The sequence below is a fragment of the Hyperolius riggenbachi genome, chromosome 11 (genome assembly GCF_040937935.1).
Source record: "Hyperolius riggenbachi isolate aHypRig1 chromosome 11, aHypRig1.pri, whole genome shotgun sequence".
Classification (NCBI taxonomy): Eukaryota; Metazoa; Chordata; class Amphibia; order Anura; family Hyperoliidae; genus Hyperolius; species Hyperolius riggenbachi.
Window position 1 is genome coordinate 186681684 of NC_090656.1, and position 22271 is coordinate 186703954.

At 43.8% G+C, this 22271-nt stretch overlaps 1 protein-coding gene across 2 annotated transcripts in view; it reads right to left on the reverse strand.

The window, feature by feature from the left end:
- Window positions 1-22271, reverse strand: part of GNAO1 (G protein subunit alpha o1) — a 384990-nt gene that overhangs the window by 108799 nt on the left and 253920 nt on the right. For both annotated transcript variants that reach the window (XM_068260490.1, XM_068260492.1), the window contains exon 4: window positions 5733-5893. In XM_068260490.1, coding sequence (XP_068116591.1) covers window positions 5733-5893 — 161 coding nt within the window. The remainder of the gene's footprint in view (window positions 1-5732; window positions 5894-22271) is intronic.

Genomic DNA, 22271 nt, shown 5'->3' on the forward strand with positions numbered 1-22271 from the left:
TGCATTGGCTTTTCCTGATCAGAGAAAGTGTGACCACCCTAAATAGACACGGTGCTCTCCAACATATGTGCATACAGACTGCAATCTTCAGATATCATCTGCATGGAGCAGCAGCATAAGCACGCAGAGATCTCCAGGTTGCTATGGAAACCAGGGATTTATTTAGATGCACAGGGATTGGCTTGGAGCTATGGGGCAGCCTCCAGCATGGAGATATTACAGCTGGGCAGCCATTGCTTGTCTCCAAGTCAGTTGTATCACAAGGAGAAGCGAGTTAATGCTGTTTAATGTCATGGAAGGGGGGCGTGGGAGAGGAGGAGGGGGCTGAATGGGATATTGGGAGGAATGAGGAGAAGGTGGTAGTGGAATGATGCACACGGTCAGATGTGGGTTGCTGCAAGAGGAGTGGCTGGATGATGGAAGAGCTCTTCTGTTCAGTGTGAAGGATACAAGCAGGATTCTCCTCTACATGTGATCTGAAGACCCGGATTAACATTTTTTTTCCTCCTAGGTGCTGGAAATTACCACCCCCACACTGCATCTACACTGAAAAATGTATGCTAATGCCTATAGATGTGCTGCAATAAGCAGTATATGGCATATTGCTGCTCTCATAGCAAAATGCCATAATTTTGTTTAACCAAAGCATTAGCAATTTACAGAGTGTACACAAGTGAAATTAATGCTAAACATCCTGCAATGAGTGGTGCGGTCTTCCCTTGTGTTAGAGAAAAGTAATGTCCTCCATACACTGTAGATGGGGTACTTATGGCAGCAGTTACACAGTATGTCTCACGCTTAAAGTGTTCTGTGATAGGATTCCTCCGTCAGTAAAGCAGCTGGCTATAAGGGCTCAGTACACAGAGGAGACTACAGGGCCTACTACTAAGATCTCCTTCCTTAGCCCACTGGGTTGATATTCTACACTGTGCCCTGAGATTATAGGTTGGTGGTCACAGATCTAGAGAGCCCCACCCAATCAGGGCGTAACAATAACCTCTGTGATGCCCATACTGACTGGCTGCCCGACAGTGGCTACACTGAACTGAAGAGAAGAGAGGAGGTACTGCCCTGTAGGATAGGAATAAGGTTTGTTAATTATTACAGCCAATCATAGCACTAATAGCGATCATTCCCACTACAGCATTAGTAAAGATCTCATACAGCCGGGGAGGAGGGGCCTGTGAGTGCACAACAGGTCCAGGGACCCTGGTGTGGTCACAACCTCTGCATACCCATAGCTACACCAATCCTGTATATATCCTATGTAATAAAACCCTAATGCTGGGTACACACTGAGATTTTCTGGCAGATTTACTGTCAGATTGATTATTTCCAACATGTCCGATCAGATTTTCGACAGATTTCCGATCATTTCGCTTCTATCGGAAATCGATTTATTATTGTCCCTGCATCCTCCTGTGTCCGTGTGTCCTGACAGTTTGCTGTCTGTGAACCTTATTTCATTCTGGGAAATAACAGCTTTTTCCAAGTGACAAAAAAGCAGCATCTCCCTCTGTGCATAGAACTCTCAGTAAATGAACGTTCCATACAGATCGCATGGCAAATCTAAAGATATCACCAGTGATAAATTTCAGAATGTAAGTCAAATCAGGGAGAGTAAAGATTTTACAATGGGAAAACACTTACTAAATTCTATACAATAAAACCCGTCCCAGCATCCTCCTGTGTCTGTGTGTGCGGCACAGTGGTGGGGGGCCGGGACACATGCCCGCGCTCGCATGAGGGTCGTGTCCGTGCGCCCGTTGTGGGGGAAGGGCTTGTGGTGTTGTGGTTGTGGCCTTTTAACTAGTCCTGTATAATCTGTAACCCACTACATACCATACCATGTTGGCACTAAAACTTAACCTCAGGACCCCTCCCCCCCCCCCCCCCCGGGGGGGGGGGGGGGTTGTGTCAGGGTGATGTTGGGAAATAGTAAAATATTAATAATGTTTACAGATGTTTTACTATTGGAATAAACTAGCAGTACATCTTACCAGTATTCTGCTAGCGGCTATCTCCTACGCACATGCTTGTTTCAGGTGTGTGACTCAAGACACTACAGCAGCTAAAGAGATCAGCAGGACACCAGGCAGCTGGTATAGATTAAAAGGAAATAATTATGGCAGCGCCATATCCCTCTCACTTAAAGTTCCCTTTAAATAGCATTTTATAACAGTCTAAAAAATGTGCATTTATAATTACATAGAAGAAGTGATTCATTTTTATATTTAAAAAAAACCAAAAAGGTTTTGGCACTAAAGTGTCACCCGTGGTAGTGTTGCCCAATGTTCCGCTGCTCTCACACCCTGCCGTACCCACTCCCTCCTTTTCCTTGCTGTCGCCCAGTTCACCTATCCATGGTAGTCATATGGGTAATGTCACCAGTGAGAGGGGACCAACAGATCTCTATTGATTACAAGTCCCCCTGATGACCAACATCCAACACAAATGCATTAGGAAGGCAAGGCTGCGACAAGAATGACAGATGGCTTCACCTGCCCATGATGTCACACTTATTGCAGAGCACTGGGTCTTGTCTGGGAAGAAGGGGGCTAGGAAGGGGTAAAACAAAGTGGTCTACACAGCGGCTCTGACATATTTTCAATATAATTTTAAATCAACACATCTGTCAAAACCCAGATCAAAAATGACTAGCTGATAAGGAGCCTGTTCACGTAAGTTTTTCAAGAGACCAATGTCTGTTGGATAACGTTTGAGGAGATGAGCCCAACACAGAGGCGGGACAAGGTCCTCCAGCACCCAAGGCTGAGAAACCAAAGTGCGCCCCCCATCCCTCCCACTCCAGCCGTCACACACTGATTGCTATTAGACTAAAAGGCTCCCCAGGGCCCCCAACACCTTAAAGGGAAGATCCGCGCATCTAAAAAAAAAACAAAAACTGCACTCACCTGGGAATTCTTCGAGCTCCTGGCAGTCGATCGGTGCCCTCGGCGCAGCTCCTCTCCCTCCGGGCGTCCAGCGCTGAAGAAGCCGACCTCGCCAGGTCGGCTTCCCGGTCGGTGTCCTGTGCGTTCCACGGCGCGGGTCACGTGATGTATGTGACGTCATTGGGTCTCTACTGCGCAAGGGCAGTAGTTCTGTACCTGCGCAGTAGAGACCCGATGACGTCTCTAAACCACGTGACCCCCCACCGTGGAGCGCACGGAAGCCGACCTGGAAGCCGACCTGGCGAGGTCGGCTTCTTCACCGCTGGACGCCCGGAGGGAGAGGAGCTTTGCCGAGGGCACCGATCGACTGCCAGGAGCTGGAAGAAGCCCCAGGTGAGTGCAGTTTTTTTTTTAAGTACCTTGAACCTTCCCTTTAATCTCTAGTTATCTTGCTTGCAGACATTGCCATGTTTCACCTTTTCTTATTTCTCTCTGCTTCAAACACAATAGAGGAATCATAGCTGAGTGAGTTGTGCGTCCCCTCCTACACTGCGCCCTGAGGCTAGAGCCTCTCTCGCCTCTGCCTCGGCCCAGCCCTACCCAACAGTATGTTTGCACCAGAAGACACACAGAAAAAGGAAATTGGCACATTGCAAAAAATTATGGGTAGGTGAGTTGGTCACAACTGAGGCAAAGGACCTTCCAGATGCTTTCTGAATGACAGTATGGTTTTAAATGACACATCCCTGCATGCCTATGACAGCACTTGAGGCCTAGAAGCAGCCAAAAGACTGATCCCAGAGGCAACGCCAACTGATGACTGTCTGCATAAATCCAGGCAGTTATACATTAAATAAATGCAGACATAGACATTCACTGTATTATTTTTACCTAGTATTCTCCCATCTATAGGAGCAACTAAAAATGGCAGCATTTGACATTATTGTGAACCAAAACACACACTCTCAATCACAAATGAGCGTTCTTTCCAAATCTATCCCAGCGATGGACACCACTCAAGAAACAAACATTCTAAAGGAACTGGAGATCGATGGTGCAAAGGTGAAAATCAGAATGAAAGCATCTAAAATGGAGATAGTGGTGGACTTGCCTCCAACATTAAATACACCACACGTTTAATTTCAAACAGCATTTCTTTATTTGCGAAGAAAGCCGCAGCAATAACTTTACATATGACGTGTTTCGTGGGCGTACCCGCTTCCTCAGGCAGTGTTGAGGAGCATCTGTTTGTCCAGTGTAAAAGTTTGGTGCCTCTGGAGGCGCCAGGCTTTTACACTGGACAAACAGATGCTCCACAACACAGCCCGAGGAAGCGGGTACACCCACAAAACGCGTCACACGAGGAGTTATTGCTGTGGCTTTTTTTTCGCAAATAAAGAAATGCTGTTTGAAATTACACATGTGGTGTAATGTTGGAAGTAAGTCCACCACTATCTCCATTTTTAAATGGATTTTAGATGCTTTTATTCTGATTGGTGCCTCTGCACCATCAATCTCTAATTCGTATATCGTCCACCCGTGGTGGTGGTGGGGTGTATTCCAGCCATGACAGAGAGCGACTTTTAGCCTGAGTGGGGGCGGGATTGTGATCCCCATCTGTGGTTCTAGTGGTCGCCTGTATGGTGACCCATCTTTGGGTGTATATTTCGGTTATTGCATTTATCATTCGTAAGTCGTACGTACTACACCATTGGGACACTTTGTTTCGGTTTATCTTTTAACATTCCAAAACCTCATGAACATGTACGGTGTGTTTTTTGAGCCTGCATATGCTCATGTCTATTCTGGCTGCACAACAACCTCCAATACCCATTGTGAAAGGAACCACCTACAGATTGTGGTGTGCTGAATTGTAAGACACTATCTAGTCATAAAGAGCATGGATCTTGTATAACAAAACAACAAACTTTGATGCATGGGGACCAGGGCATGTGCGGATGAGATTTTTATTTAGATATTTACCTATCCAAATGCCATTGATGCCACTGCAGTTTGGATTTACCAGTAACCATCAGCAACTGTGCCACACATAAATGGACCATTTTACACGATTATTGTATGATATAGATTGTGCTGGTTGCTTAACAGGCTGCAATAGTACTGTGGCATTGATGGCTTAGTCATCCAATTGTTCTACTCCTCCTTGGCTGGTAGAACACACAAGGTAGCCTTTGGGCCTTTCCGGTCCAACATCGTACCACTAAAATACAATGTGCGCCTGGGCTCAATATCCCCCTTGTTGTTCACCATATACAGGCTGCCACTTGGAAAAATCATCCAAAAACATGGTCTGACATACTACTGCTATGCTCATGGCACACAGTTATATTTATCATTCAAACTCGATGTGACAGACCCCATTCCAAAAATAAAAACATGCTTAGCGGACCTTCAAGAGTGGATGAATGATAACTGGCTAACCTAAATGCTGAAAAAACAGAGGCTCTAAGTACAACTCAAGAGTCGTCTCTCATGCTACCTCTAATCCATTGGAATGCCTTGCCACACCCAATCAAGAAAGCTCCCACCCTGGAGGCGTTTCAGTCAAACTTGAAAAAACATCTGTTTAGTTTATTTTCAAGATGGATAATGTGTAATCTCAAGATGGATATTGTATCATTATAGTTTGCACCCCTTCTGTCTAATGTTGGCAGACATGGAGAACACCGCCGCAATGTGTTATTGTATTTTTGTTATGTTTATGTTCTGCTCTAGTAAGTAATCTCTTTTTCTAGTCATCCTGAGTAGTTTTTCTTAACTACTGTTTATCAATACATGTTCAAAGCAATTACTATACACCACAAAAGTGTTACATACTATTTAGCAGAGTCATTAAGTTGATATTCCCTGGATCGGTTGAAGCACTCCTGGATTCCAGAATCTGCCCACAGTCTCATCATAGCCGAGAGCAGTTCAGGAGAGAAAGGTTCCGTGTCCTCCATGCGACTCACCACGTCACACACCATTTTGGCATCGGCCTGTGAAGGACAAAAAGAAAAGCTATGTTAGAGATAAGCCAAGGAAAGGATGTTTGCATCTCTCCCCTCTGCCCCAAGATTCCTCACTAAATAACCACACCGTTTTCAGGGAAGAGACAGTTTATAAAAGTAAATATGGGCTGCAAAGTGGAAACAATAATTCAGTCAGGTGTGAGCAGCATCTAACATGTTATTTTTTCTGACATCGCACAGATGCCCTAAGTATTCAGAGCACTAGAAGGAAAGATCATTCTGCTGCGGAGAAACACATCCTACTGCTAGCCTAAGCTGTTTATTACGCCAAGGGAATATGGCATATGTGCTATAATCATCACAAATTCAAATTCCATGCTGATCTTACAAATATTATGACCAGCAAGATAGGGTTTTTGTAAGGGTGTTTTTCCAGCACTGGTTTGCACTCTCTGTGGAGTGTAGAGCAAAGGATACATAGCTTGTCTATAGGAATGCATTTTTCAGGTCTTCAAGTGACACCAAAATAGTGGTCTGGTCATATGGTCCGCCATAATGGTGGGTGCTTTACTGGAGCACAAATGCATGAATTGATAGGTTGTTGGAGAATGGCAATATGAATTGCCATCAAAGCTTATAGGCAAGTACCACTATGAGTAGAGTGGGGAAGGTCTTGAACGATTAAGTTTAGATTAATAGCTTAAGTTATGGCCAAGTATAAAGACTTTATACAGCTAAAATGATACATTACACGGCTCCTCTTCTGGTAAAAAGTCACAGTGACTTGCCGGGCCTTTAGCGTTCAAATTCAAACAGATGTCAGAGGTTATCGGGATTTTGGCTGTCAAATTGGCCAGTTCTAGAAATGGGAAGTTCAGGGTAGGCGTATATTCTGAGGTTGGCTAAGCATAGCTGCTGGGCAAGCTAAATGTAATTTTGCCTTCTTAAAGCTGAATTGCAAATACCTTCTGTTTAAGTGAGCAACTGTGGTTTCCCATGATGCATTACTCCTGAATATACAAATTGTCTCTTTATGTCCCTGAAAGCAAAGCTGCATGCCCAGAACTGCTGGTGTATAGTGAGTCTGTAGCGAATACATTTTACAGAGCCACACTAATCAACATGCATGCAGCCTGTTTCTGACTTTTTGGTCCTCATAAGAGCATGGTATGGACTGATATGTATCTTTGGGATAGGGCTTGGACCAGTACTAAGGTATACCCTGACAGTTCATGGTAACCAAAAACAACCTGCTTGACAGAGCAAAAAAAAAAAAAAAAAGTTAAAAACAACTAAAATGGAAAAAAAGAGGTGGCTTACGTCAGTAATGGCAACTTCATACAACAATGAAATTATGCAACTGGCAACACATTTCATGGGTCAGATCAGGCCAATAGTCATGCCACAACACTTTGTTAGCCGAGCAAAGAGCGCTCTTTTAACAAAGTGTTGTAGCACTACAATTACCCCGAGAAAGTGGGTTCAAACCCATAAAATGCATTGCCAGTGCATAATAAATTTCATTGTTCAATGGTGTAGCCTACATTTGGGAGTTAGGGCCTAGGAAGGGCAGTAAGGACATAACCTAAAATGAATGGGACGTGAAGGTTGGGGACCAGAAATCTTGGTCAGTAGGGAGGAAATTGTTAAGAATGCGATCTGAGGTAAGGCACCTGAAATGCAACCATTTAGAGAGAACAAGGTTTGTCGTTTGGGTCAAAAAAGGGTCAGTGAAGAGAGAAGATCTGGGAATAAAAGGTCAGTTTTTGATGAAGACATTATGCAACAGAACCAAACGATCAGAAGCAGAAAATAACAGTCTTTCCAATATTGTAAGTGTGCCGTCTACATGCTAAATTGGAACGCTTGCTTACGAGGTCACAAAATGTGTGCAGCTGCTGTTCCTAAGTGTAGGACAGGTGACCTTGCTGGATCATTACCACACAACCAACGCCACACGAGAAAAGGAGCTCGATTGCAGACCATCCATTTCTCCCATAACCACTCTGACACATTGTTCAACATCATAACGGTAATGGAAGTATAACAGAATTATGGCACAAGCAATACACTTGCCCAATGTGCTTTCTGATCACAGAATAAAGAGATCAGGTTTTACAAATTGCCCAAGTAGCTTATGAAAAGTGAAACCGTGTTTATACCAAGCCCATTCTTTTACAATGCAGAGCAAGTAGCCCCAAAATTAAACATAGCAAATTCTAACAGTAAGATAACAGAATACAGAACAGCATGCGAGAGCTTGTGGGCCAAATATGCTTGGAACTACAGTACAGATTACTTTCTGGATTCAGATGATGGGCGGGTCAATCAGGTGTAAACACACAACACAGAAAATGAAAAATAGATCTCTAATAATATTTTCTGGGATCCCCAGTAGCTGAGACTGCAATTCACAGAAAGTAGGTGTGAACAATTTTAAGACCTCAACTCTGCTAAGAGGAAAGAAGTACTACTCCACTGTATGAAAAGGTGCACAGCTGCAGCGAGAACAGCGGCACAAAGGAGGTTTCAATTTGAAAAGTTCAGTTCCAAAGGTAACGATTATAATTTACACTAATTAACATGATTGCCTTCAGAATTTATGTTAAATTTTGGACTTCGTTGGGTAAAACATTATTCTGAAGAACATTTATTGCTGACCTTTGCTGATTGGCCCATGGATCGTGACATGACAGTTAAAACACTGATAGTAAAGCAAGACGCTACATTATTACACGACTACCACTATAGCCTAACATGTTCCTCATCCAATACAAAACACAACCTACTAATATAGGCATCACAGCTATTTTCTATCCACCTCAAGACACTTTTTGACCCGAGGAAGGGAGGACACACCTGCAAAATGTGTCGTCAAGTGATCAGTGATCACCTGTATTCTTTTTACACCTATTTGGGTTTGTCCATCATTGAGTTAAGTTATACTTCCCTTTTACACAATTTTTAAACATTTTATCTCCATTGAGGCACCTTCTCTATGTACATGAAAACACAACTTAGCACACATACACTGACAAAAGATAGATCATGGATCAATTACAAATTGATTAGACTGTATTACAAAACTATTGCCTGAGTAGCAACTGAATTGCTGTATTACAGCATTCAGTTTTGATCAAGTTTATCCCGAAATCTGACCCAAGATTCCCTTCATTGTGATCCTGCTGGAATTGAACTCCGAGGCAGTAAAAAAATAAATAAATAAAAAATGCAGACACAATGAAAATGTACCCCCACTCATCATTCAATTAACTTTCCAAAACTAACTGTAAGTGAAATGATCACAAATGTGACCACGAATAAATAACCAGCAGATTCAATCAAAGTGATTGCATTAGCTAGTGAAGTTGACTTTAAGGCCAAGTTCACAGTGATGCGTTGCAACAGCTGCTTTGTAACCAGCGTTGAAGTGCCGGTACAAAAATCATTCGGCTCCTCAGTTTATGAAACCTCCAACTCTAAGTACTCTGACTCCAAAATTTATTATTATTATTATTTATTGTATTTATAAAGCGCCAACATATTACGCAGCGCTGCACAATAGATAAATGGGTTAACATACAGGTAGAACATACGGAAACTCACAACAAAACAAGATCATGCAAATGATTTGATAACAATACAGTGTCATAGGTCAAAATAGAGACTGTTCGCGTCTACAAGAGGGGTGGTTGTAAGATTGCATAATCAAGCTGGATACATTAGGGAGGAGGGCCCTGCCAGAGGCTTACAATCTAAAGGGTGGGGTGGAGACAATAGGTGCGTCTTTTGAGAGGGGGTCTAACAGAACATATTATGATGCTGGTGTAGGGGGGTATGCGATGTGAAGAGGTGAGTCTTGAGAGCTTGTTTGAAGGTATTAAAGGTGGGGGCGAGTCTGACGGCTGGTGGGAGAGAGTTCCAGAGAGTAGGGGCAGCCCTGGTGAAGTCCTGCAATCGTGCGTGTGACTGAGTTATGCGTGGTGCGACTAGGCGCAGGTCATTGGAGGATCGGAGGGGGCGGGCTGGTTTATGAAACCACCGACTCAGACTCCAGGTACCAAAAAATGCTCTGACTGCTCAACTCCAACTACACAGTTGCCAAGCACAATCACAAACGCAGTGCAATGCAATTGCGTTTTTTTAATCAAATTTCTACTTGCGATTTTTTGTAAGCTTGCGACGTGCTTACGATTTTGCTGAGGCTATCTTTTCCTGGTTTCCCGATTGTTTAGCAAAAATGCGATGAAAAATGCATTGCGTTTTTTAATGTGTTATTCAAGCACAGCACTTAAAAAGTGCAGCTGACACTGCAATAGCCTTTTTTTTAAAAAAATGCATAGCACAACCTGGGTACAGGTCATCACGATTTTCATGATTATTCAAAAATGTTAAAAATGCACTGCAACGCAGCCAGCGTGTACAGGCCCTTATGGTTTTTATTGAACTGTATGCCTTACTGTATATGAAACCAGGGCTGTGGAGTTGGTGGTTTCATAAACTGAGCAGTCAGAGTCAAGGTGGCCACTAATGGTCTAATTTCTAGCGAAAAATCATTTGAGCGATCAGAAATTTTGATCGGATTGGTTGTAAATCTTCGATGATGGGCACAAACTATAGATTACAAACAATTATAAAAATAGTTGTCTGATTGGATTTTTGTCAAATCAAAATTTGGATTTTCTTGTTGATTGTCAGAGATAGGAAGCAAAGATTGGTTCGTTGATGGTGTAGTGGACAATTTTTCTTCCGATCTGAATCTGATCGCTCAAACGATTTTTCGCTAGAAATTGGATCGTTAGTGGCCACCTTCCGAGTTGGATGATTTTTGCGCCCACTCCACAGCCCTGCAAGAGTTGTATAGTCAGATTCGAGAAGTCTGAGCCATTTTAGCCACCTGAAGTTGGAGTCAGTCAGATGATTTTTGTACCAACTCCACAGATCTGTACGACATAATGTGCAGGTAACGTGAGGCACAACTGTCTCGATCCGTTGCGTTCCTGCTGTCACAAGGAACGCAACGGTCACTGAGAACGTGGCCTTAAGGATATGACATGTAGCAGAGTCTTGTATTCACTACAAATCAACATGTGCAGACAGTTCCTGCCGATAAATGATGTCATGCTAGCAGCAGCCTATAGCAGCTAAAAGTCTCTTCTGTAAAATCATTTTCTGGACCACCGCCCTATAACTGTTAAAGGACATTGAGGTAAAAATAAGCTGATTGGATAAATAACCATCTATCCTCCTCCTCCTAAAAATTACTTTTTAACATATACCACAGTTTTATTTTATATTTAAAATCTACCCTTTTACATTTTTACTGTTTCATTGTCTCTGCTCAATGACACATGTATTGAAGTATGCCAGAGCTCAAATCTATGAACTAATGACCCTTTATCTCTTTCCTGCTCTCAGAAGCCATTTGAGGACAGAAAAGTGTTTTGTGGCTGGAATTCCTTATCAGTGAGGGTTACACTATAGTTCGACCCAGTCCCGACCGGAACAAAAACGGTCACGTGCATACCTGATTTTTAACTCTTTCAGGCACAGAAGGAAAAAAAGGAACACAGCAGTTATTTATAAGCTTGGCCCTGTACATACACATTGCTATCTCATCGTGTCACGTCACCTCGGTTTTAAAGAGAAACTCCAATCACTATGAAAAGATTAGACAACTGTTGTACCATCCGCTATACCTTAAGGAAATCACTTGCTTTAGAAGAACAATTAACACCACAATCATTACACTAAAGCATGAGAAAACCTCCTCTTCCATGGAATGAAATCAAGGGCAACCACCCACTGTGACAGCCAACTCTTCACACATCAGTCCCAGTGTTAGACTCCATCTTCCTCAAAACACATACAATAGACAGATGAAAGTAACAATAAAATCAGCTACACAGAATGTCACAATACGGGGAATAACAAACTAAGTATGCTCCATCAGTCTGTTAATTTAATTCAATGTAAATAAAACACACAATTCTTTTCAAACATTTAGTTACATGCCCTATCCATTAGGATGGATTGCATAAAGGTGCCTCATAAGTTTCATATGGGTTCTTTTAAAATGCTAGCTGAGGTGTCACAATAGCCATAGCAGCCACAGTGATCGCTATGGGTCCCTGGAGCAGAAGGGATCAAGATGGTTTCCTCCACCCTGAGACCTTATAGCTATAGGATAATTTGCTGCATGCGCTGAACACTGTATGCATGGGGTAGCAGCAGGCGTCATTGCTCCAGTGTGACTTGGTCTGGAGCACATTAACATTTAGTGATAGGGCCCCATGATTTCCAGTAACGTCACTAAATTCAGGGAAACCGCTAAGCACATTTACTAGGAGTACATTTACTGGGCCAGTTGTGCCTGGCTAGAGAGACACGTTGGGTTGGGTCTTTATTTTTATTAGTCCAGACAAAGTTGGAATGCTTCAACCAGATATTTATTGCCTTTGTTTAGGACTGTCTAGAATCTTATGTGCTCCTCCAGTGACCTAATATTGTCCACACTTATGATTATTTTTTAAACAGCCTCTCGGGCTACCACTATGCAATGCAGATCTATTCTTTACTTGAGCTTTCCCCACCTTACAACAGAATGGCCTAAAAGTCTGTCTCACTACTAATGCCATTCATTAACTACTTACCATCACCTCTAGCTACTGGTAACCCCCTTGTCTACTGTGACATCTGTCACCCCACACCCACCTCTTATATTAAATGCCTAATGAAGGCATCGACTATTAACGGTAGACTACTCTTTTTCGCACTACTCTCTAACTCAACTGCATATGAAATCACTGTGTTAAATGGCTGCTTATAGGGCTAGCTCTGCCATATCGTGGAAAGAAGTGATCATTTTGCCCAAATGACATGACTTTGGGCCAAAGGTATTCAGGACAATTATATAGGCAGTAGGTAAATGTAGGATATGCTAGACTGTAAACTATGCTTCTACAGCTGCAAGTGGCACTATTAATGTAGCCTAGGCGAGTGCATAAGTGAATTCTGATCCTACCCACAGAGGAACTCACAATCTAATCCTACCATAGTTAGTCTAATACTCCCATTTCGAGGGGGATGTTGATTAAAGGGACACTTAAGTCTGAAAAAAAAAATCAGTTTTACTCACCTGGGGCTTCTACTAGCCCCCTAAAGCCGTCCCGTGCCCTCACAGCCACGATCGGATCCTCCTGTCCCCCGCCGCCAGCTACTTTTGTATTCGACGACAGGCCCGGCCATGCGTCTGTGATAGCTATTTTAGTTTGAGGAACAACTGATGGCACACTACACTTCCTGTAAATCCCTGCATTACAATATAAAGAGTATGTATCTACATTTGGAGATGAGACTTTCTGGCTCACAGTAAATAGATGTGAGCAAATGTAAGACCTCCAACTCTCCTAACAGGAAACGGGCTCCAGGGGGACTTATCTTACGTTTCAATGCATAGGTGCTCAGCCTAAGCAAGCAAAGCTACATAAAGGATTTCTCAGCCTGAAAAGCTCTGTTCCAAAGGCATCTTTATTAATCACACTTATCAATGCGAATGCCACTACTTAATTTCATTCCTGGACATTCCCATTAACTCAAACTCAACTCACAGTAATTTTTAAACGCATCAGACAAGGAAAATGATCTGTTATCTATGCTGAAAAGGTTATAAATACAACCTACTGAATGTATATGTAAATTATTTTGTATAGTATAGTCTCTCACCATTCTGTGTATTAACCCATTAGGCACTTCAATAGAGTTACTGCATTTGAGATAAGTGCACTGTAGCAGACCTTCGCTGTGCTGTAAATTCTTGAAATGCTTTGATCTCTTTCTCTAGCAGAAAATATAGAAACTGAAAGCAGAAGTCCTCTGTTATTGTCTCACACTGTCCCCTAGTGACAAGTGGCCATAAATACACATAACAGCAGTACAAATTAGAAGCAAGAAAACGTAACAAAGAAATGAAAAATGTGCTAAAATAAATTAGCCTGGAGCACTTGCAAGCCTCTAAATAGATTGGCTGCTAAAGAGTTAATTGCACGTGTAATACGACTATTAACTATGGGGCAACAGGAGTTAAACTACAGCATTCCTCATTACAATCCGCTCAGCATCTTGTCCTCCTGTGTAAGTGTGAAAGAAAGCGTTTGACTCCTCAACGTGGGGCTTCATTAGATGCCATTGCCCAATTAATTGTGTGCAAGCAGCACTGTACTCCTATTTCATCCTCTACAGGGTGCATTTCATGCTGGGACTAACCTTTAACACAAATCCCCCCTCCCTGGGCACAGTGGGCATGATTTGCATTTGAAATCCGCACACCTTGTATTGGACCTGAGATTCAGCATCCTGTCTCCTAGGAGTAGATTTAAGGCCACTCCCAGTGGAAAACTGGGCCATGCCATCTGTCTGGGAGCATGGGGCCGTCTAATGAACCGCTCAGAGCCAGTGAATATATTCACAAAGGCACTTACAGGAGGTAGAGATGTAACTCTTCACAGCAGAATATACAGGACCTCTGCAGTCACTTCACTCCTAGTCACAAGAAGAGCTCTCAATTGCCTCTCTGCTATGCTGGGGATACACGGTACGTTTCTGTACCGTGTATCGACCAGCTGATCCAGCCAGCTGATAATATTCAGCTGGCCCGATCATGCCGCTCGATCCGCACCCGCTCGATTCCCGCCGGCGGCCAATGGCAGGGAATCGAGTGGCTGATAAGGACCGCTGGCGGGGATGAACAGGAATCGATCCACGCTGACGAGCGGGGACGCGGCTGGAGTCGATCCGACGGCTAATCGGCCGCTAGATCGACCAGTCTATGCCCAGCATAACAGGGAACAGTAACCTATCAGATCCAATTGTATTCATCTCCACACGAAAATAAATAGAGACGCATAAAAAAGTGTGCAGGTAAACAGTAACCACTAATATTTGAAAACAACTGACAATTCTGATCACAAATGGTAGTCTTTAAAAAAACAAAACAAAAAACAAATGGTCTCTTTAAAAGGAATCTGAGGTGTGAGACATATGGAGGCTGCCACATTTATTTCCTCTTAAATAATACCAGTTGCCTGGCTGTCCTGCTAATCAGTGGTATCTAAATCACACACCTGAAACACGCATGTGGCTAATCCAGTCACACTTCAGTCAGACACATCTGATCTGCTTGTTCGGGGTCCAAGGCTATAAGTATTAGAGGCAGAGGATCCGCAGGGCAGCCAGGTAATCTGCATTATTTAAAAGGAAGCCTCCATATCACTCTCACTTTGGGTTCCCTTTAACGCATCTTTTTATACACAGAGGGTAATAGGAAAACTACTGTCAGTGAGCAGTACTTTTCCTCCCAGAGTACTACTTTAATTCTGTATTTGAACGGTGCCTCATAATACCAGACTGGAAGCTGGCATGGGCAGAAACCGTGTATAAAATGTATTAACCTTACTGGTACATCTGAACATGTTCAATGCTCTGCCTGTAAAAGAGTTTGATAACACCCTGTCCCCTGGCGCATCACGCAAAATGTCAATCATATAGCCCTGCGGCAGAGTGCGCCAACAGGGTCAAATGCATAGCGCCGCCCCTTGTCCAGTTACGCACCACCACCAACATGTTAAAATTTCCTGTACCGCCCATTGACTTACATTACTTCTGCTGTGTTGCCACGGAAGTCCAACGGTAACGCGCTGTGGACTTTGCGACGGACGATCAGGTACTTCCAGTGCAACGTGACACCGTAAATGTGCTGTGGCGTTACTGAAGGGCAGTGTATACATACACCTATTTAGCCTGTATAGAACTGCTGAAGATGAGGGCTAGCTCACTGTGCTCAGATGCGTTGCAGAATAATTCTGCATGTCAACTCATTGCCCATACAATCCTATGGGCCTGTTCACATTACTGTGTTGTAACTGATCGCACGCTATACTAACCTGTATTAAAGTCTATATCCAGTCTCCAATGCAGTTCACACTCATAACGTGTGCATAATGCAACTGACCACTGTGAATTCAGCCTAATGGAACAATAATGTATACATACAGCTAAATAGGTATAAGAAGTTACTTTAAGGCAGGGGTCACACTTACCGGCTTTCGTACGCGTTTTCTGCACAGAAAAACTGACTTCAACTGAGAACTCATGTTAATCAATAAGCAAGGTCACACTTTAATGCAGATTTCGCATGCAGAAAAAAAACTGACATCTTGCGCAATTTGTCAGTTTTCTCTATAAATTACATTAGCTGCTGTAAGGCAGGGGTCACACTTGTCTTTCAGTTTTCTGCAAAGTGTAGAAACTGAAAGACAAGTGTGACCCCTGCCTAAAGTAATAAAGAATGCATGAAAAGAACATTTTACTCAATGAGAAAAACTGCTTAAAAAGTCTCCTATAAAGGGGTATTTGTACAGCGCCACGGAATATATTGGCGCTTTATAAATCAATAATAATAATAATACATGTTTGCAAATTACAGTCATAGGACTGTTTGAATCTTTGCTGTAAAAGGGATTTGCAAACGTTAGTCCCCTAACAGCAGATATAGCTAGTATACCAGATCATAACATTCTCTTGTGCTTGCCAGCTTGGCGCAACCTCAGTAAATCAGGTGTAGTGTTTAAAGGTTCCTTTCATGGTGGTGCTGTGCAGCACATATACTGCATTTGCTTCAGCATCCATCCAGAAGTCAGGTGTTTGCACAGCACCATCTAGTGGCAGCAGGGAAAAGCACAAGTCATTCAGGAAAGGGATGCTGGGAAGCCTGGCATATGTTTATATGACTCAATACTGCCTGCAAGGTAATGCAAAAGGGACTGAGAGAACAACGTGGCCCACATATGTCTACACACAGAGGTGGGGTGCGTGTGTGGTGTGTAGTGTCTCTGTGTGTGGTACGTCTATCTAGACACACACACAAACCCCTCTATATCCACACAATATAAATACAGTAATCAAAATGTGCAGTAATTTCTAGAAAGCAGATATTTACATTCATATGCCCAACACTGTATCTGCTATAAACCATAATTTGCCAAAAGACATGCCTGCATGCACCAGAGTACTAGAGAGTAGTAGAGGGGGGGGGGCTTGTGCTCCGCAGAGGGGCGTGTAATATGCTGAAGTGAATTCCACAGGGGTGTAGATACACAATACTGCGTTGCTGAACAGGTTAAAGAGGAACTGTAATGCCATACTGTATAATAGAATGAAGTACATTATTCAGGATACCCACTTTTACACTAAATATCCTTGTTTCAGCATAAGAAGCACTTCCAATAGCTATACATATATTGCTGTTTATTGGTATTCAGCCCCGTCCCCCCACTGTTTCTAGGCTGTTTATTATGCAGAATTCTCACCCCCAGAGCATTCTGGTAAATCAGGTATCAGTTGCATTGGCTTCGGAGGTGTCAGTTAGGCCTAGTTCACACTACAAATCGCAAACACTAAGGCCCCTTTTACACTTAAAGAGACACTGAAGCGAAAAAAAATATGATATAGTGCAGGGGTGCCCACACTTTTTCGGCTCGCGAGCTACTTTTAAATTTGCCGAGGCCAGGAGATCTACCAACGTCTCAAATGCTAAGCACCGTACCCCCCCCCCCCGGCGTAGGTTAGCCAGGTATATGGGCCCTCAGTGTAGGTTAGCCAGGTATATGGGCCCTCAGTGTAGGTTTGCCAGGTATATGGGCCCTCAGTGTAGGTTAGCCAGGTATATGGGCCCTCAGTGTAGGTTAGCCAGGTATATGGGCCCTCAGTGTAGGTTAGCCAGGTATAGGGGCCCCCAGTGTAGGTTAGCCAGGTATAGGGGCCCCCAGTGTAGGTTAGCCAGGTATAGGGCCCCCCAGTGTAGGTTAGCCAGGTATAGGGCCCCCCAGTGTAGGTTAGCCAGGTATAGGGGCCCCCAGTGTAGGTTAGCCAGGTATAGGGGCCCCCAGTGTAGGTTAGCCAGGTATAGGGGCCCCCAGTGTAGGTTAGCCAGGTATAGGGCCCCCCAGTGTAGGTTAGCCAGGTATAGGGCCCCCCAGTGTAGGTTAGCCAGGTATAGGGGCCCCCAGTGTAGGTTAGCCAGGTATAGGGCCCCCCAGTGTAGGTTAGCCAGGTATAGGCCCCCCCAGTGTAGGTTAGCCAGGTATAGGCCCCCCCAGTGTAGGTTAGCCAGGTATAGGGCCCCCCAGTGTAGGTTAGCCAGGTATAGGGCCCCCCAGTGTAGGTTAGCCAGGTATAGGGCCCCCCAGTGTAGGTTAGCCAGGTATAGGGCCCCCAGTGTAGGTTAGCCAGGTATAGGGCCCCCCAGTGTAGGTTAGCCAGGTATAGGGCCCCCCAGTGTAGGTTAGCCAGGTATAGGGCCCCCCAGTGTAGGTTAGCCAGGTATAGGGCCCCCCAGTGTAGGTTAGCCAGGTATAGGGCCCCCCAGTGTAGGTTAGCCAGGTATAGGGCCCCCCAGTGTAGGTTAGCCAGGTATAGGGCCCCCCAGTGTAGGTTAGCCAGGTATATGTACCTGCAGGCAGAGGAGAAGAGGCGGCGAGGAGAGACTCTGGCAGGCCAATGGGATGTAGGAGAGAAGCGGCGAAGAGAGAGGCGGCGCGGCCGCTACGTCATGGCTGGGGGCGGCGCCGGGCACGTTACACACGCACATTACACAGGCTGCCCGCCGCCGCCCCCAGCCATGACGCAGCGGACGCGCCGCCTCTCTCCTCGCCTGCATGCATCCTTATTGGCCAGCGGCCAGCAGCTAAACACGAGCTGCTGGCCGCAACAAACATTAAGGAGACGCGGCCAAGAGGCCGCGATCTACCAAGGAGGCGGTCGCGATCTACCGGTAGATCGCGATCGACCTATTGGGCAGCCCTGATATAGTGAATTGGTTGTGTACTATGAATAATTACTAGAAGATTAGCAGCAAAGAAAATATTCTCACATTTTTATTTTCAGGTATATAGTGTTTTTTCTAACATTGCATCATTCTCTAATATGTGCAGATTACACAACACTCAGCATTCAAAATGATTTCTTCAGAGCAGTCTGTGAACTAATGACCTTTGCTCTGCCAGAGGAAAAGTAAATAGTTAACTAACAGTTAAGATAATAAAAGTCAGAAAACAGCCCTCTCCACGACTCTGAAAGTCGTAGAGATAATGGCTTTTTTGTATAGAGATAACAACTGGAGTTTCTTAACTTTTCCTGTACTGGAAACAATTAGACTGATGTATCTGATCTTAATGTTTTATTTCTTAGCTGTACTACACATACAAATCATAATATCAGTTGTTTTTTTTCGCTTCAGTGTCTCTTTAATGCGTTGGTATGCGTTCCATAGCAGTGCATTGTGATAAAACTTTCAGTTAAACTGCGTATAGTGGGAACTGTGCCATAGAAAAACATGGGCATTACTTTGAAAATCAGTTTAAGTGCAAAAGGGGCCTACGTGTTTTTGTGAGCGATTTTTCTGAAGTGTTTACCGGCGTTTGTGTGATTTGTGTTTCTTGCAAGCGATTTTGTAAGTTTTTGTCTTGTGATTTTCAGTGTGCAGACAAACAGGAAGTGCACTCTTTGACCTGGAGCTGAATGTCTTTTGATAGCAATTTTGCTTAAAAAAACGCTCACAAAATTGCTGTTCCAATCGATTTTAAAGCGATTTGCGATTCTCCTATACCTTGTATTGAAGCACAAACAGAAAATGGTGCAGGACACGCGTTTGCGTTTGGAAAGAAAGCTCATCGCGCATGTGAGAACACTCACATTGGATTCCATTAAACAAGCTCTTTTACAGCGCTCTAAAAACGTTAGCGCTTTTTAAAAAAAAAGCTCAAAAATCGCTCATAACTGCGAACAAGCCCTAAATGAACATTCTGCAGAGCTCACTTACCAGTACTAAAGATGTTGCCGCCTGTGATAAATTTCAGAAATTAAATCACGGAAAGTAAAGATTTTACAATGGGCCAACACTGACTAAATAAATAAATATTTAAACAAATATATATGCAGTTTTATTCAATGTTATTTTGACTACAGTTCCTCTTTAATAAAAAAAAAAGTGCTTTGCATTGCCGACCTCACTAGCTAATGGTGTAGACTGTACGGTGCAGTTATGAAAGTGCTATTCATCCCATTTCACTAGGTAAACACGTCTCAGAAATGAATGTGTGATTGGCTTGAAAGCTGCAGGCTCCTCGCCCCACATGGAGGTAAATGCCAGGCCTCTGTCCTCGTCGTCACCAGAAAAGCACTTGGGTGCAGACTCGAGAGAAGCTCAATTAATGAGCTTCGTTACCATGGCAACATTTCATCCCGCAGCCGCCTGAGCCCAGCGGAAGATACGTGTGAAAAATGAATAGAGGAAAAAAAGGGCTCCAAGAAGGAAAAGATGAAGAGAGGCACAGCATCAAATAGAAGCCAGAAAAAGGGTGTGTTCCAGCGATGGGAGCGTTTTTCTGCGGTTTTCACGCTATACTATTTTAGGAGTGCTATAAATCACAGGATTTCTTAAAGCATATCCAGGTCAATAAGCTGCAGATGAGTAATTTTCTAACCAGTTTGATCCATTTTTACTGGACTGTAAGAAATAAACACATGGCCATATTCACTGTTCTAAAACCCTAGTTTACCCTCCCAGACATTTGATGGTTAGTACAGGTAAATGGGGGACTATTACTCATAATATTTTCAGATTTGATGCAACAGTTCCAGGGAACCGCCTTCAAAAGTCAATCATGTGACAAATTATTCATTCACAAAAGCATGCAGCTGCAAGGAAAGTGGGTGTTTCCTAACTGGGGAGGAGCTTTTACTGCTCAGTAAACCGCTTCTCCGCCCCCTATGCTGCTTACATATTAACTGTACAGACCTCATCCCATCCATATTCTATTACTATAAGTGAATTAGGCCATTACAGCCAATAACAACCCCATTCTCCATACTGGTGAATGACGGGACATAGAGGTAGGTTGGGTGACATGGGGGTTTGTTGGATATGATGCAGGGGGTTGTGGTACAGCTTGCTACACAATCCCCATCCTATGAGAGAACAAGGTGGCCCAGGGACATTCTGAAGGCCGTGCTAGTATGGACACTACAAAAAGAGGACTATCATGGGGTAGTATGCAGGTGCTTGTGAGGTGGAGGGTGGGAATCCACCTTAGTGGTAGGAAGGTAGGCCTCATGAGTTCCATCTAGTAGGTTAATGAGGCTTACATGCAAGAATTCAACTAAAACGAACATTGAAGGAGACGGTATTCCGGTGGGAAATGTGGTGTGCTTAGTGTTAACGCAAATCTGAAGTAAGAAGGCTATGGAGGCTGTCATATTTATTTCCTTTTAAACAATACCAGTTGCCTGGCAGTCCTGCTGATCCTTCTGGCATCAGCAGCGTCTGAATCATACACCTGCAACAAGCATGAAAAGGCAAATTCAGTCAGACATCTAATTTGCAAGCTTGTTAAGGGCCTATGGCTAAAGGCTGCCATACACTGGTTGATTGCCACCAGACCGACCAGCAGATAGATCCCTCTGTGATCGAATTTGATCAAAGAGGGATCTATTGGCTGCCTACACTGCAAACAGATTTTTAATCGCTTTCACTATGAAACCGATTCACAATCTGTGGAGCTGCCGCTGAAACCGCCCCCTCGCCCCTTGCATACATTACCTGATCTGGCCGACGCGAGTCCCCCGGACTCCGCTGTCTCTTCTCCACTCTAGGCTCCAGGGCTCCGGCTTCACTTTACTTCCTGTCAGGGGAAGTTTAAACAGTAGAGGGCACTCTACTGTTTAAACTTCCTGTCGGGACAGGAAAAAGTGAAGCCAGCCGGAGCCCAGTGCGGAGAAGGGACAGCGGGGACACGCACCGGCGGATCAGGTAATGTATTGCCTCTAGCGTCGGTCATTCGAACGCCGCTATCGCCGCACTCCCGACCCACTGGCGATCGAGCGAAATCTTCCGTGCAGACAGATCGACGGGAATGATAGATTTTGGATGGTAACAACAGCAGATTCGATCACAGTGATCGAATCTGATGTATATCGGCGGGAAATCGTGTAAGTGTATAGGCCCCTTTAAAGTAGAAGAGGCAGAGTATCAGGTAAATATGGCAGCCTCTATATCTCGCTCCCCTCAGGCATCCTGTAACGTGGCCACACACTATTACATTTTTTATCTTTAGATTTTTATACAGAGAAAAATTTGAAAAATTGAACCAATTAGCCACATACTTATGAGCGATTGTGAAACAGACTATAGCTTTTTTTTTCCAATCAAGAAATCAGATTTTTCCATTTTTATTCGATAAAAGAAGATCGGGAGTTTTGGATTTTTATGATCAATTTATATGAAAATTGAATTGTGTAGGGTAGATTGACAATTTCTTGATGTACAGACCCACATTTAGAACGTATGTGG